The 17,165-nt window shown below is 49.2% G+C and overlaps 1 protein-coding gene across 8 annotated transcripts in view; it reads left to right on the top strand.

Annotated features, from left to right (window-relative positions):
* Positions 1-17,165, top strand: part of Slc39a11 (solute carrier family 39 member 11) — a 441,076-nt gene that overhangs the window by 373,715 nt on the left and 50,196 nt on the right. For all 8 annotated transcript variants that reach the window (XM_075989998.1, XM_075989999.1, XM_075990001.1 and 5 more), the window contains one exon: positions 4,866-4,935. In XM_075989998.1, the coding sequence (XP_075846113.1) occupies positions 4,866-4,935 (70 nt within the window). The remainder of the gene's footprint in view (positions 1-4,865; positions 4,936-17,165) is intronic.

Genomic DNA, 17,165 nt, shown 5'->3' with positions numbered 1-17,165 from the left:
ATTTCAGAAGACCGCTTGATACCCGAGCCCATGCCATTAGGAGCACAATCAGGCAAAAGAAAGCTTTACTCCTCAGAAGCTCCAAGGCTTTCTGCCCCAGAACGGGAGGCAGCTGAGCTAAGAGGATGGTACATCTCCTTTCTTCTCACAGTGCCCTTCCCAGCCCAAATGTTGTGGCCTCCAAAACCCTCCTCTGCTGTGAAACTGCTGGCATCACGTTCTTGGTCCTTCCAGCCTCCGGGAGTGAGATGGAAACTTCTTTCATTTATGGACCACTCCGTCTGGGGTGCTTTGTTCTGGCAGCCTGTGGCAACTAAGACGGCTGTCAAAGCGAAGTCACATAGATGTTGATGTTTGGAAGACAAGTAAGACAGTCTTGCGAACTCTGTTTCGTGACCTTAACACCAAGAGTCAGTGGTGCCCACAGCAGGAAGAAAAGACACTTCTCCTTTCTCCTGGGCTTTCTTCCTGTCTACTTGGACTCCTGGGGTGTTCTGGACTACTTTGAATTTTCATTGGAGTTGCCAATCACTGGCAGGAAGAGAGCAGGGATTTCTAGAATGTTTCAAGCACTGTCATGAGCCCTAGAAAATTTTAGCCTGTTCTAACTACCCCCAGGTCAGTTGCCACTAACAAGATCACCCTGTAAACAAAGCCACAACACTCTTTTCAGTTCTGTAAGAACCTTATGTAATGGGGTAGGACCCAAGATTGGATCTGTCTCAGCCAAAGGTCCTCCATTATGTCATTATGTGTTCTCTCTCTCTCTCTCTCTCTCTCTCTCTCTCTCTCAAAGTTCTTTGACAATTTTGTACAGCACATTTAGATCATATTCATTCCTCTTCCTGCTCCCCCCAGATCCATCCCGGCTTCTCTACACACCCAATTTTGTGTCACCCTCCCCTCTTTAAAGACCCATCAAGTACAGTTTGTGGTCTTCACTGGAGGGTGGTCTACCTGGAAGGGGCCACAACCTTAAAGAAAGCTGACCCTCCCTCCCCCATCTGCCATCAACTGCCAATAGCTCTTTAGCTCGGACTGGCGCTCCATGCCCACCTTCCCTCCCCCATGCTGAGGCTCTGAAACTCGTGTGCTGTTGTCTCAATAGCTGTGGGTTCACTTACGCAGCTTCCCTGATGTCCTCTGGCAGGTTGTCATCTACCGCCTGTGGCTCTCACAAGAAATCTTTCTGACCCCGCTTCTGCAAGGATCCCAGAATCAGAAGGATAGGGTAGTGGCAAGGGACAGACAGCCCCATCCCGGTCCCAGGGGAAGACTGTGGTGGCTACAGCAGCTTTTGCCTTGGTGCTCGGCTTGACCTCCCCGTGGCCTCCCCTGCAGTCAGCCATCCTCACTGGTCCAAGCAGTTTATCTCCCTTCCTTGTCCCGGGGGCCAGGGCTAATGGCAGAAGCTTCCTAATGATATACCAGGCAGTGAGCGTCTTGTCTTAATTACCTTCCTCATTTGCATTTTTGGTGGAACACCTGGGGTAGGAGTCGGCATTTTAGCTCCCTTCCTTTCCCACCAGCGTTTTCTTCTTCCATCTGTTGATTCCCTAATTTATGTTCTTTCTGCGTGTGTAATTTATCTTAGCTTCTCTTTCGTTTAACTCATTCCTATCACCTCCCACCTTTAAGCACATTGACAAAACCCTTCTCTCCCCCTGTTACCTTCCTCCCTTGCTTAATCCAGTGGGAACCTGAGCTGCCCATGGCCACCTTCGAGGTCAGCCCCATGCTCTAGAGGCAGTGAGTTGTGGCTCCCTTCCTCTGGACTGCCACCTTGGAAACCATCTCCCAAAGTTCTCTAGTGGAGGGCCCCCTGCTGGTGGTCTGCCTTAGGTGCGTAACTGCCTGGGAACTGAAGCATTCATTCTGCTGAAAACGGAGCTGCAGAAACTGATGTTTGATGCCCACAGGGCCACACCACATCCATGAAAAAAAGCCATGAACCCAGACAGCAAACTGGAGATCAAACAGCATTCTGGGAATGGTGACAGATGGTGACATCAGTCAAGGCCAGCCCACCCCTCTACAGCTGGGTCATTTTGCTCATCCATTGTCCCATCCCAAAGCACCAGTGAGCATGCATATGTCAGAGTGCTGAGCTGTGTGCTGAGCCACTGGGGGGGGGGGGTATTTTGCTGATTAACTTATGTACCATTGCTCTAGGCTGCTCTGTGATTTACATTAAAATGACTAATTAGAAAAAAAAACATTAACAGAGGAACCAAGCAGCTGTTGTTCATGGCTTTAAAGAGCGATTTTCCCCCAAAGGGAAGTCTGCAAGTCTAGGGTCAATAGAAGCCTTTAGTCCCTTCCCAATTTTTAATGCCTGCCCTCAGCTGGCCAGAGTCCCAGGGAAGATCCCTGTCCCGGCAATCCAGCGTCACCCATGGGAGTGGGTTGGGGGCCTCAGCTGTGTTGAACACGGCAGAGGACGGCAGTTTGGTAATGTCTGGGTCACTTGAAGGTGGAGGCTGCCTGGGGGCAGCAACTTGGATGTGCCCCAGCTTTGTTTTCTCATGGGTGCGGTGTGGGAAGCTCTACAGAACGAGGCTGCCCAGGACCTCAGCCATCCCCACTACAGCCTGCCCTGAGCAGGAATAAATTCATCCCTGTCTGCCCCGTGTGGGAGCGCATCAGAAATACCAGGCAGATATTAATATCGGGTACATCTAGCCCTCTGCTTGGCACTGTGGCTTGGACTCTGGGTGGGAACATCTGGAGAAGAGGAGGAAGAAGAGACAGCTGTGGGCCCCAAGACTCTGGCTCTACGAACCAGGACTTACCTGAGCCAGCATCCTGTCCCCTTTGTCCTCTGCTCCAGAGCCTGGAGATGAAGGTTACTGCCTATAACTGGCCTGGAGTTCTGAGGATCATCACCACCCACCCCCGCCCACACCTTTCTAAGGAAAAGGACTCTAGAAGATGAGGATTTTGAAATAAGGTCCTAGTAGGAAGCCATCATCATCATCGCAGAGGAAACACTTGACTAGTGGGGATGAGCAGACAGGCAGGGTCCTCAGAGACAAACTGGAGTGACTGAACTATAAGATAAAATCTATTCGTTTCATTTTGTATGTATGCGTGATTTGCCTGCATGTAGGTTTGTACACCACATGCATCCCTGGTGCCTGCAGATGCCAGAAGGGGGCATCAGATCTCCTGGAACTGTGAGCCATCATGTGGGTACTAGAAATCAAACCTGGGTCCTCTGCAAGAGCAACAGGCGGTCTAAAACTCTGAGCCACCTCTCTAGCCCCATGAATGAAGTCTTAATAAGCTTGCTTTTGGGGGGCTCACTGGCAGAGGGTTTATCTAGCTTTAGCAGGATCCTGGATTTCATCCTCAATAGTACCCCCCCCCAAAAAAATTCAATTTTTTTGAATTAATCAGGTCGCCTTGATCTTGACTTAGCTGGTGGCCTTGGTGCTGTTGACTTAGTTGGCTTCCTTTTCCATAGAGCTTTCAGGAAGGAGTACCTTGGCGACTTCTGTGTGGCTTGCTGTCATGTGTAGCATATATTTGGGGGAAGCAAGACTGAGGAGCCTCAAGTTGCTGTGTGGTCTTAGGAAGAAATTCCCTCTACAAACATGTGACTTTGGATTGGAAATGGCCCAGGCTGGAACTTGGGGATTTCCACTACTTCAGAAGGTTCTAAAACTCTGTATTCTAGAGTTATTTATTTATTTATTATTTATTAAAGATTTCTGCCTCCTCCCCGCCACCGCCTCCCATTTCCCTCCCCCTCCCCTGGTCGAGTCCCCCTCCCTCGTCAGCCCAAAGAGCAATCAGGGTTCCCTGCCCTGGGGTAAGTCCAAGGATCACCCACCTCCATCCAGGTCTAGTAAGGTGAGCATCCAAACTGCCTAGGCTCCCACAAAGCCAGTACGTGCAGTAGGATCAAAAACCCATTGCCATTGTTCTTGAGTTCTCAGTAGTCCTCATTGTCCGCTATGTTCATCGAGTCCAGTTTTATCCCATGCTTTTTAAGACCCGGGCCAGCTGGCCTTGGTGAGTTCCCTATTCTAGAGTTAAGATACTTAGAGAGAAACCAGAATCCCAAATTCTCAACTAGACTGCCTACAGTGGCACAGGTACAGCGTGAAAGATTCACTAGGAGAGAGCCCATAAAGGTAAAACGAGGCCCCGAGGAATCGTTGACCTTTGGGCTCCAAGCCATTCTTGGTCTTACGTGAATTCTGACCCTCAGCCTTCTGCGTGCATCTATGACTCCATTGTTTGATGCCTGTGTCTGACCTACTCCAACTGAACAGGACTCAATGAAAGAAGCAAGTCATTCAAAGGGACAGTGGCTCCTTGAAGAAACACCAACTCCTCTCGCTCAGCAGTTAATGCTTTCTCATAAAAATGCTCCAGCGTAACCCCCAAAACCCTTGGTCTTGACCCAGACAAGTACTGAGGATTCTTCCTGCTTGCTCATAGGAGCATCACCTACACACACACAGGAGGAGGGGCTGGTGTCAGTGGGTATTGGTTCTTGCTCTGACTTGGAAGTACATGTGGAGTTAGGTCATACAGATATGTCCAAGGATTTGTTTCCACAGTAATTCTAAATTTCATCATGTTGATAATCTATTCTCTCTCTCTCTCTCTCTCTCTCTCTCTCTCTCTCTCTCTCTCTCTCTCTCACACACACACACACACACACACACACACACACACACACACACACACTTTCATATACATCAAACAGGAAACAGACTGGAGTTTACGAACCCAGATTCAAAATGCCACCGTTACCTTGATTTTTCTGTTACTTGCAGCCTGAAGCCGTCCTGCCTGACACCAGGGTGGCAGGGGAGGTGACTCCTAACCTCTGGGTCTTGTGTCTGTTGCAGAGGGTCTTGCTGTCGGTGTAGGATTTGGAGCTGTAGAAAAGACTGCATCTGCCACCTTGGAGAGTGCCAGGTAAGCCAGCGCCTGGAGTCTGGAGCACGGCCCTCACACCTCTCCGTCTTCTGCACTTACTTCGTACCTGGGAGGTTGCTGGCACAAGCTTGCTGAGCATCCTCAGCCCCATCGTGGCAAGAGTGATGACGTTAGTGGAAGTTCAGGCGTGAGTGATGATGTTAGCGGAAGTTCAGGAGTGAATGATGACGTTAGCAGGAAGTTCAGGTGTGAGTGATGACGTTAGTGGAAGTTCAGGTGTGAGTGATGATGTTAGTGGAAGTTCAGGTGTGAGTGATGACGTTAGCAGGAAGTTCAGGTGTGAGTGATGACGTTAGCAGGAAGTTCAGGTGTGAGTGATGACGTTAGCAGGAAGTTCAGGTGTGAGTGACGACGTTAGCAGAAGTTCAGGCATGAGTGATGACGTTAGGGGAAGTTCAGGTGTGGGTGATGACGTTAGTGGAAGTTCAGGTGTGAGTGACGACGTTAGCAGAAGTTCAGGCGTGAGTGATGACGTTAACAGAAGTTCAGGTGTGGGTGATGATGCTAGCGGAATTCAGGTGTGGGTGAGGTACTCAATCAGACGAGCAGGCTTGCAGAGTCTTTCTCTCTGGAGCCGGCTAACGGGTAGCCACGCTGTAAATTAAACCACGATGTAGCAGCATACTCTAGTGTAAGCCTGCGATGCATAAGACAGAGGAGAAGGGTTAGCAGAGGCTGCGATCAGTGCTCTAAGTGGCTCCTTGCTTCTGGGAACCTCCCTTTCTCTTGTTACTGGACATTCCTGGTCCCCCACTCTTAGACTGCCTTCCCAGAAGGCTCTTTTGCCTGTTGCTCACCAGTGACCCATCCTGAAATGTCACTACCCAGCAGTCTATCCCTGACGCAGCTTCTCTTTTTATTCTGCACACACTTCCTGGGCAGCTTCTTCCATTCCTGTGACTTATTTCCCACCTAATTGCTAGTGATGGCCACATCTGGCTCCAGCAGAAACCTGAACTCCTTCTATGGGGCTGGCTGCCTTCCAGACATCCCTGGACAGGTGTTCCTCAGAGTCTCGGTGCTTTACTGTCACCATCTCTGTCCTATGGGCCCTGTCCCCCCCTCCAGAGTTGCCCTTCCACCAGCATTTTGCCAGCCGAGCCAAATCCACTGTTTTCCTCACCATCTCAGCTCGCCCTCTTTCTCTGGACCACCCGACCTAGTAAGTTCTTCCTCTCTGTTAATTCCATTGAGTCAAACAGGGCCTCAGTGTGGCTATGGCCTCGAATCACACAATGCCATTTGTTTCATGTGATAAACCCCACAGGGTTTTTATAAAACTCACAAAGCCATAACCACTCTGTCCTCTAGGCTGAAGGCCAGCAGGGATGGGGCTACAACCTCAGCCACCTCCCAAGGACTCGGGGTACAAGGACGAGTGGAAACAATGGATAGAGATGTCTGGGAACGGTGCACACCGAGGGAACTTAGTACACTCACTGTCTAAAAGCACGAGTCTATGAGCACTTCCAAATGTTCAGTTCACAAACGTCCCCTATACAAGAATGAAGATCTGAATTAGGTCCCCAGAACTTATGGAGCAGAGAAGCCAGGCAGCGTGGTGCATCCCTGGAATCCTGGCACTGAGAGGCAGAGACAGGAGGATCCTGGAGCTAGCTGACCAGTAGCTCAGCCTAACTGATGAGCCATAGGCTAGTGAGACACCTTGTCTCAAGACAAAATGGTGAACAATGCCAGGGGAGCAACACCCTAAGGTGGTCTTCTGGCCTCCACATACACAGGCATGAACATGTATGTACCCCCATGTTTGGCATACATGAACACACACGTGCGCGCGCACACACACACACACACGTCTGATGGGTCAGAATACCAAGCTCATTGCCTTCATACAGGCTAGCAGGAAGCTCTTCTGCTCCCCACCCGCACAGGGGACCCCTACTGTGAAGACCAGCCCTATGTCTATGGGCCAGGTATGTCAGGAGTTCCTGCATTGCCCGTTTTCTGTCCTCACATGAGGCCTTTTTACACCCCAGGAGACTGCATCAGCCTTGTATCTGTGACCAAGATGCAGTGGAGCCCTGTGGGTTAAATGGTGCTGTGTCCCAGATGCAATGGGTTAAATGCCTTCATGGTCAGACACTGCATCCTATATGTTAAAGCCTGTATGTTAAAGCCTATATGTTAAAAGTGTGTTTGCTACAGGAAGCCCCAAACATGCAAGAGGTACTTGCATGCTCCAGGTTGAAGTATGACCTATTTTAGCTCATTCTTCTTGCCTCTTGGACTCCTAAGCCATGTTCACTTTAGCCTCATGGCAAAAATGACGCCTTTTGTAAAACTCAAATCAGAAAGTGGATGGGGAAGGAAGGAAGGACCTTTAGAATGTAAGAAATATCACCAAAGCCAAACCAAAAGAAAAAGAACCACCCAAGGGCTAATGATGACTCATGACATCCCCAGACTGCTCTGCTCGTGTCCTGGGAGAGGGCAGGCTTGCCTCTCTGTCCTCTTGGCAGAGTCATTAGACCATGAGAACCTCCAGGGTCAGGCAGTGTCCCTGGGTCTGAGAGCCCTGAGGAGGTGACCTCACGAGCATTCAGAGACCAAGCTCTCCCAGAAATGGGGGAACACATGTGTTCCACGGGGCCAGTGCCCAAAAGTGACAGCCATGCCCCAGGCAGTGTACTCATAGGCCAGGCTCTGTCTGGTGGCACCATACCCCCGTGACATCTTGATATCAACTCCGATATCCCTCTCTGCCGTCACCTGCCCTTTCTGCTGGTCTCTGTGAACATGCCTCAAGGAAATGGAGCAAAAACATTTCCAACATCCTCTCCCAGTTACCTTAGCTGCTCTGTTGTACCCACATCACCAGGTGCTTCTTAGGCCCCCGCAGTCCTCTCACCCCTGGTAACGACCTGGGGACAGAGTTGTTGGAGATCTGCTGCCACCGTGGCTGGCACTACAGATACAGAGTTTGAAGGAGTATAAACCTGAAGCCAGTGAAGGAGGGGAAAGACGCCTCCCACCTTCAGCCCAGCTGCCTCATGGCTTTTTACCAATTTGCTTCCTTTCTTCCGATGCCTGTATCCTTGCTCTCTGATAAACACAGAAGCAGACAAGGCTGATTAACCCTTTCTGGTTCAGCTCATGCTTTAGAGCAGGGGTTCTCAACCTTCCTGATGCTGCGACCCTTTACCACAGTTCCTCATGTTGCAGTGACCCCCCCCCAGCCATAAAATTATTTTCGTTGCTACTTCATAACTGTAATTTTGCTATTGTTTTGAATTGTAATGTAAATACTTAATATGCAGGATATCTGATATGTGGCCCCTGTAAAAGGGTCATTTGACCCCCCCCAAGGGGTCACGACCCACAGGTTGAGAATTGCTGCTTTAGATGGATTCTCATGAGAAGAAAGGTAGTGGCAAGTGAGAATCTGCCTCTGGCAGCCACAGGTTGGGGGAGGAGACCTTGATGAACTGCAGATTGGGGAGGCAGTCCTATGATCTTTGAGGCTGTAGGAATCAAACCAAGCCCATGGTTAGTTAGACCTGTAGAGTGCTTGCTTAGACAGTGAGCTTGAGGGAGGTAGCTCCTGACCGCCTGCTCATGCTGGGGCTTTCGAGCCTGTGCTGCATGTGGAATCCGGAAAAGCGGGCTGCAGGAGCATCCGAATGCCATGCCAGGGTCCTGCCTCGGATTACCGCCTGCAGCTTTTACAAGACACATTATGGTAGGTCCGCCCCTCCCACCACCACTTGTTAGTTCTCTCTGTGAGGAAAGGAGATCATAGTCAGCTATGCGGCAATAACACAACCACAGTTATTAGAGGAACCGCTGGTGAAACCCAGATGTCACCAGGGTTGGACAGAGCAGCAGAGGTGGGAGTGGTGGCACTGAGTAGGGGACTCTGCACCTAGTCCCTGTCTTTTGGGGTCTCTTGGACTCACTCAGTGTTTCATTTGGACCCTAAATAGAGACCCCAGATTTTAGGGTCTTGTGGAAGCTGCAGATACTGAATCTTCTAAGTTCTCTTGATCTAATTCATTCATTCATTCCTTCATTCCTTCACTCACTCACTCACTCATTCATCCTGTGTGCACTTCAGTGGGCACAGGTGCATCCCCCACATTGTGACAGCCGCCGTGTAAAACACGGTTTGTATAAAACCTTCCAAGTAGCATGGAAAGCGCCCCAGTTCTTCCAAAAACAGGGTACACTCAAACGGCGTGGATGTCCCTTCTCAAAGGGACCAAGGAGCACTAATAGTTACCATGGACTAGAGAAGAGAAGTGCTCACATAAAAGGGACTCCAAAAGCAGGGTGGTGAGTGACTTCAGAGCCTGGGAGGGCTTCAAGTACTGCAGACATGGCCTCTTCCGTGGAGTTCAGGAAGCTAAGACAGTCCAGGCAGAGAGAGAAAGACCAGGATATACTATCTGCATATATGAGGGGGCTGTAAAATGTCCCATAATCCAGGAGCTTATGTGGATGGTGTGCTCTTTCCAGGATCTCAGATGGAGAGGGGATATATAGCAAAGTATCTTTAAGATATCAAAGCCTCAGGCCCATACTGCACAAGGCTATAGAATACGAAATATATACTCTATCTCATCCCAGAAGCCACAAGCAAAGAAGCCACAAATCCAGGATGCCTCAAAGCAGACACTTAAGTATAGATAAGAGCACAGTGAAGGGCTGGAGAGATGGCTCCGTGGTTAACAGCACACTTCCTACTCTCCTAGAGGACCAGAGTTCAGTCTCAGTACCCATACCAAGTGTCGCACCACTGCCTATTATTTCAGCTCCAGGGAGCCCAAGGAGCTCCTCTAGCCTCTTCAGGGACTCACCCACCACCTCAACACACGCACACACACACACACACAATCATCATCGTAATAACAAGAATATAAGATCTTAAAAAAATAAAATAGAGACAAAAGTCAGTTAAGAGAACAAACTGCCACCAAGGAGGAAAACACTTTGGTGTAAAGAAGACATCAAACCCATATGACCAGCCTCTGCCAAATTCTCAGTATTATCAGAATGAGGGTTCGTGGGAGACACAGTCCAGGTTAGACCAGAGAGGTTTCACGTAAAGTGCCGTCCTGATTGGGATCCCAAAGACAGCTGGAGAAGTTGGCAAGAATCTAAATCTGCTGCACCATGTCATTACCAGTAATGTCTCACTGAGGAAAACAGCCTTCTACGGCCACATTAAGAACTGGGAGACTCGGGCTGAAGACATGGTTCCGTATTGAAAGTACTTACTGTGCAAGCATGACAACCCGAGTTCAGACCCTGAGCACCCATAAAAAAGCAGGGCAGGGTGGCACACACCTGGAATCCCAGAGTTGAGGGCTGGAGACAGGTGGGTCCTGGGGCTCCCTGGTCAGCCAGTGCAGCAAACAGTGCAAACCATAGATTCAGGGAGAAACCCGGTCTTAAAAAATAAGGTGGAGAGATAGAGGAAGGTACCCGAAATCACCCTCATAACCTCTGCAAATAGACATTCACACAAAAGGACCTGACAGCTGGGTAGGAGGCATCCAGTGTGTGTCTTCCTGGTCTTGGAGCATCTCCACATAGCTAATCTAGAGTAAATGATTTATTCTGGGGTCACAATAATAAGGATGCTTTTTAACCTTTAGTGAAAAATAGAAACCCAACAATCAGACAGAAGTCCTGTAGCCAGAGAGGAAGATCCAATGCCAACGCTGCTAAAAAACAAAAACAAAACAAACAAACAAACAAAAAAAACCAAAGCAGCCACCAGTTTCCCCTCCCCTCCTGCAGTGGGGAGCTGTAGAAGGATATTTTATGGAGAGGGGAGCAGACTGCAGGATGACGTGAGAGGCATGTGTTTTATGCACCTGCAGCCTGAGCCTAGATGCTTTAAAGGCAAACCGTGTTGGAACTGTGAGGAGAGAAGCTAAAACTGTGGTCCTGGGGGGAGCACAGTCATCTCTTTTTGAGGCTTGTTAGGAACAGGGCCGGAAAGTGAGCAGAATGGAGAGAGGTATTGTACACTTACATATCCTGGGCACATCTCCTGTATTTTCCTATGTGAGAGGGAAGGTACATGCATGGCATGACACAACATGTCTCTGGGGGTCAGAGGACAACCTCAGGGGTCAGTCCTTGTTGTGAGACACAATACACATCTGTTGTCCACAATGAGGGAGCCTACAATAGACCAAAATACAAATACTACTGATGTCTAACTTGGTGAATCAATGAGTTTTATTGGGTCACTTAGAGGAGGGTGGGTGAGGGGTCATTTACAGGAACAAAGACAGCCGCAGCATCAGCACGGGTGACAGCTCACAGACTCTGGGAAACCTGGAGCACACTGCACAGCCACAGGCATTTCAACAGGTTGGAGAGCATCTTTTCCAAGTGGCTCTGATTTAAACCTTTTGGAACCTCTTGGTTTCTACTTCCTCTGAGCAGCTGGTCTGGTCTGAGAGTCCTTACAGCTCCGCTCCCCTGAGCATCTTGCAGCGCAGCTTCCTTAGAAGGGGATGCTCAGCTTTTGCTGCTTACTCTGGCAGGGAGAGGCCTAGTGAAATCTGGTCACTTTCAGGGACTTCTGCAGCTATTTTGAGTTGTTTACCTTTCTGTTTCAAGAGCTTCCCTGTGGGATAGAATGTTTCAATCTCGGAAGAAAACTGCTACAACAGTCCTCTCCTTAAACTGCTACAAAACAGTCCTCTCCTTCCCGGTAATTGAAACATTCTGCTTTGTTGCTGCATACAGTGGGCTAGTCCCGGCAAGAGCTTTCAGATTCTGAATTCCGAAGTCTCTGCCTCTCATCCTTCAGGTCATGCGGGGATTATGAGTGCACTACCATGTCTGGCCTTATGTGTGTTCTGGGGATTCAAGCCCAGGTCCTCGATGTTTGCACATCAAACACTTATCCCACTGAGCCATCTTTTCAACCTTAAACCATGCTTGTTTCCCAAAGTTGATTGGTGCCGTGCCACGGAGCCATTACCATGCAGGTCATTCTCATCTAGGCCGCATTATCCATCTTCAGTGTGGTATTGTTGCTCATCATGAGCAGAAGCGGCAGACAACATGATTTGTGAGTGGGCATTTAAAACCAGAAGCAGCATTAAGATCAGCATAATCAAAGCTGCAGGGGAGTGATGGAAACCAGACTATCTATGAAACTCAGAACAGGACGAGCCTTTTACAATTGTGGTGTGAATTTCAGCCAAACCCAAGGGCAGCCAGCTGGGATAAGTGGGGATGATGCTGGGGAATGCAGTAAGGAAACGCCAAGGAAGCCCCCCTCCACCAGTGTGTTTGTAAGGTGGATGGACCCAGGGGCCTGGACACGGCCCAGCCTTGGTGCAGACTTGGGACAGAGCCCCGGAGGTGCTGGATGCAGCCACCTACCTAATCTGGGATGGCTTGGGGAGGTGGGAAGGAGATGCAGGAGCCTTAGACGGATTCCACCACAGAAAAGATGTTTACTGGCCTCAAAGAACAAACTTCAGTAACCCCAAAGAAAGGAGGAGAGGAGAAAGAAGAACTCACCAGAGGAGGAGTTTCTCACAGACCACAAATGGTGTTTGTTTAGAAGGGACATTTCAAGATGAGGTGTCAAGGGGCCATAGTCAATCATGTGACAGTGATGGGCGGGCTGACATGAATAAGGGAGTTACTGCTCCCCTACTGCAGGGACTGTAAATGGTCCCATCCTCTCTAGGGATGCTGGCAGTTTAAGTGATTAGCATTCTATGTTCTGTGTTGCTGAGCTGGATACCTGTTAAGGTGTTGTCAGAGAGCACTGTGGGGGGAGGGGTGGGTAGAGTACACCCTGCAGGAGTCTGTGCTCTCCTTCTACCTTCTGAGTCCTGGGGATCAAACTCAGGTCGGTAGACTTGACAGCAAGTGCACTTACACACTGAGCCATCTCGCCATCCCTCGATGTGTTTTTTACTTCTGACTTCCAGTGGGCTCATCATTATTCCGGAGCCCTGTATACATAGACACAGGTGGCCATGTTTGGCTCAGCCCCTGTTTCTGTAAATAGAGTTTTATGGAAACACAGATTCGTCAGCTTCTTTACCTGCTGTCTCTGGCTCTTTGGCTACATTGACTGAGTGGGTATTTGATGTAGACTTCTTGAGGCTGAAAACATTTTCTGACTTTACTTAGGTATAGTGGACACAGTCCGTAGCTTTGACCCAAGTTGATTACTGAGCCCTTAGATGCCAGACTATCTCTTCATGACCTCGTGGGGCCTGTTTGCAATGCATCCCTCGCCTGTATGTCAGCCATCACTGCCAACAGAGATGAGAACAGCGAAGAGTAAAGATTACAGTAAAGTACTTTCTTCTGGTCGCAGCATTTTGCTCTGACTTCCTAAGGCAAGAGAAAAGCAGGAGGCACCTAGCCTAGAATCAGCGTGTCGCTACTGCCACCAGGTGCCAACATGCTGTTACTGTTCTCCTTATCTCGCCCAATGTCCTTGCTGAATCAGCTGTAGGGCAGCTTTTCCTACTAAAAATCAGTACCCAGCATGGGTATGGTGGTATAGACCTATAATCCTATCATCTTGAAAACTGAGGTAGGAGGGTTTTAAAAGGTCAAGGCCAGCCTTGGCTACATATAAATTATCAGATGAGTTAGCTACTTAGCAAGACCCTGTCTCAAAAAGGGAAAGAAAGCTGACCACGAATGTAGCTTAGTAGTATGTATTTTGCATGCACAGGCCCTGGGATCAATTCCCAGCATGGAATAAACAAGGTGTGTGTGGCGGGGGCAAGAGGGCATGGCTGTAAAGCCCAGTGCTTGGGAGGCAAAGAGAGGAAGATGAGAACTTCGGGATCCTCCTAAGCTGTATAGCGAGTTTGAGGCTAGCCCGAGACATGAGACACTGTCTTTAAAAAAAAAGTGTCCCCCGAGTCAGGAAGACTCAGCCAGCCATGAGCATCCCATGGGCCAAGGGACACATGGCTTGGCTTGGCTTTGCTTTCTGATCTGGTTCCCTGGTGGTTTCTTTTGGCTTCAACCACAAAGAAATTCCGAAGACCGTATATCCTTGGGGAGTTTGATGATTAAAGTGATTTTCCTCTCATAAGTATCATTAAGAGGAGACCACACCCTCATCCCTCACTTCACGGTGAACATAATTCAAACCAGCAGGGAGAGCAAAGGCAATTTATGCTTGAATACTGAGCTTTGAACTCTCCTTTCCAGCCTGGGCTAGGGCCATTTATAGGCTGTGAACTTCTGGACGGATGAGTTCAACAGGTGTCCTGATGCAGGGCCGGGCAGAGTGGACAGTGCAGCCTGCAGACTGATCACACACCTTGGACAGCCAGCAGAAGCACACCCCCAGGGGCTGGTTGCATGCACTTCGTGTTCTACGCCCAGGCTGGCTCCTGCTGCCCAGTGTCCACACTTAATCAAGGATGTCTGGTGGGTTAGCCTGCATTCAGAGCTACTTGCTCAGTTAAGACCAACTTTAAAGTTTGTGTCTGCTAGCCTATCAAAGAGTAGAGATCATAAATAATAGAAGTCTTTTCTTCTGGCTTATAAAATACCAGCATTGCTATGTGACCAATCATGTAAGGCGGGAGTCATTAATTAACCACTTGTTTAGAATAAAAAAAAAACAGTGATGTGCATGTTTTCCTATCTCACTGAGCATCTTTTAAGGAGCAAGCCGTGGTGACTGCCTCCCAGCAAAGATCACATGGCAGTGTGTATGATTGCCCCTACACTAACCCAGTCCACCTGCCTTTAGGGACATCCCAGGGTGACCCTCTCATCCTCTGGGTTGTTGATCTTAAGCTCCCCATGCCCTCTGACTTGGGCCTCCTTGGAAGTGGTCTCTGGACTGAAGTGTGGCATGAGGGTGTGCAGGCGACCTGAACACGGCAATGCCTTTTACCCTGTCATCCCCTCTCCTCACAGCCCTTCACTCCCCTCCGCTGCTCTTCTTTATCTGCACTCGAAGATCCTGCTCTCAGTTTCACTGAAGCGAGCAGGCCTTTCTCCTGAATCCATCAAAGTGTCGGCTCTGGAGTTCTCCAGTGGTCCACATCCCTTTCCTTCAGTTTTCCTTTCCCCGGCACAGTGGCATTTGAAAATGGACCACAGCGCCACCGTGTGGTTGTCTGGCATCATAGCTCACTAGGTGAGGTGATAGGAAAAAGAGACTTTAGAAGGTACTTGAGTCGATCCTCTGATCTGGTGTTGGGCTTAAATAGAACTTATACCCATATTGACTCTCTTCATATAACTACACCCTTTGCATATATTATCTATCAAGTTTTCCATCTGTCTTTATCTTCTATCTCTCTATTTATCTGTCTTTTTGTCATCCATGTTTGTAGGAGTTGGTAAACACTCCCTAGATGTTTTGTAAAAGAGCATTTTTATAACCGTGCTGTCTGGCTCGGAGCGTTTCACACCTCATTTAGTTCATCACAGAACTGATTCATCATCGTTACTCCTTCTCCAAGAATTAAAATGGATCTCTTGTGTGACCATGCGAAGTGGCCAATAGAGCAGGAGGCTACTGTAATCAAGGAAAGTGGAGGTGTGGGGAGCCCAACCCCAGAGCCCCCAAAGGTCAGTTCCATTTGCCACACCTGTAGTGCTCTAGTAACTTTAATAAGATTATCTTATTTTATGCTTCTGAGTGCTTTGCCTGCATGTATGTTTGCACACCATGCCCACACATGTCAGAGCAGGGAGTTGGATCCTCTGGAACTGGAGTCATGGATGGTTGTGAGCCACCACGTGATCGCTAGGAATGGAACCCAGGTCCTCTGCCAGAGCAGCCAATGCTTTTAACCGCTGAGCCCTCCCCCTGCTCCTTTTTCCTCAGGCTTGGACAGTAACAGGAGTGGGTCTGATCTGATTTGACCACCATTAGGAGGGTTCTCGTGGGCCATGTCAGATAATAAAGTCACGCATCTGCATGGCATCCCTTTGATCCTCAGGCCCCATTTTTCCGGACAACGATAATATGAGCAACTATCCCAGCCATTTCTAGCAGAAAAATGCACTTGGAGTCAAGGGCTGATGGGCTCTAAGTGATCTTCAGAGACAAAGTTGCTTTTGAAGTTTGGTTGTTTTCTTCAATGGATACTTTCAAGCAAGATTCTGGGTAGAGTAGACATCCACTCCTGACTCTGTGCCTTAATCAAGGAAGACTTTGATTAGCCAGGGCAAAATATCAGCAGACCACATATAGAGGAGCTCTTGTCTAGGGGGACAGGAGACCCATACCTGACTTCTTCCTCTGCCCTAAGAAAGACATCTTTAGCCCTAGATGTCCCTGCCTCCACCTTGGACAACAGAGAGACCTCTAGATATCTCGGACCTGGCTCGCCATTCAAGGTTGCCCCCACTTCCCCATCATGGCTGCATTTCCCTCTGCTTAAACTTCAAGAAGATCCTTTCCAACTCTAGAGGGAAATGGTGAGGCCTGAGTGATCTTTGTAGAACTGCTCCATTTGTGCTAGATGCGTTCAAAGGATAAAGTCGTCGGGGGTGGGGCTGGCAACAGAGCAGGGATGTGCACATCAACTTGGAGGCCATCTCCAGGATCCGTGCCCCACCCAGGGCATCTCAGTCTCCATCAGGGAAAAGCTGTGATCCGCCAGTCAGAGGCTTATGAACAGATGCGTATCTTCATTCTCTTAGACACACACCCTGCAGGGGAATAGCTGGGATCCATGGTCATCCTACGTTTAACTTTCCATGGAGTTTTGAAGACCTTCCTGTGGGTCAAAAGAACAGGAGGCAGATTAGACCAAGAGTTTATCATTAGTGCTTTAAAGCTCTATTTCTCAAACGCATGCTCGTCCCAACAGCCCATGATGCCTTGGGTAGTAAACTTCGTACCATGATCGCCATGAGGATTAGTGTCTCTGGTGCTCACTACTGAGTCCTCCTTTCCGCTCATCGAAGTGTCAGACTGACAAGAGGACCCACAGAAGAACTGAGGCCCTAATGGGAACCCTGTCCACGTACCCATCTCCAGTCAAGCCCTTGCCCAGGTCTCTGGCCCTGAGAGAAAGTGTGTTGGGTGCGGGAAGCAGGCCTGGCTTCCTACAGCCTCTCCTTTATTGCAGGTCTTTTGAAGGGTGGTATGGAGGCACATGCGGCAGAATACCCCGTGAGTGGTTTCAGAGCCTGGCTCTCTAAGGTGATGGGTCGCTTTTCTCTGTAAAGCGTGGGTATCCATAGCTACTGCAGTGTGGGTATCCCAG

The sequence above is a fragment of the Microtus pennsylvanicus genome, chromosome 11, assembly GCF_037038515.1.
Source record: "Microtus pennsylvanicus isolate mMicPen1 chromosome 11, mMicPen1.hap1, whole genome shotgun sequence".
NCBI classification, from domain to species: domain Eukaryota; kingdom Metazoa; phylum Chordata; class Mammalia; order Rodentia; family Cricetidae; genus Microtus; species Microtus pennsylvanicus.
Note: the sequence above shows the minus strand (reverse complement) of the source record. Positions and strands in the feature narration are given on the sequence as shown.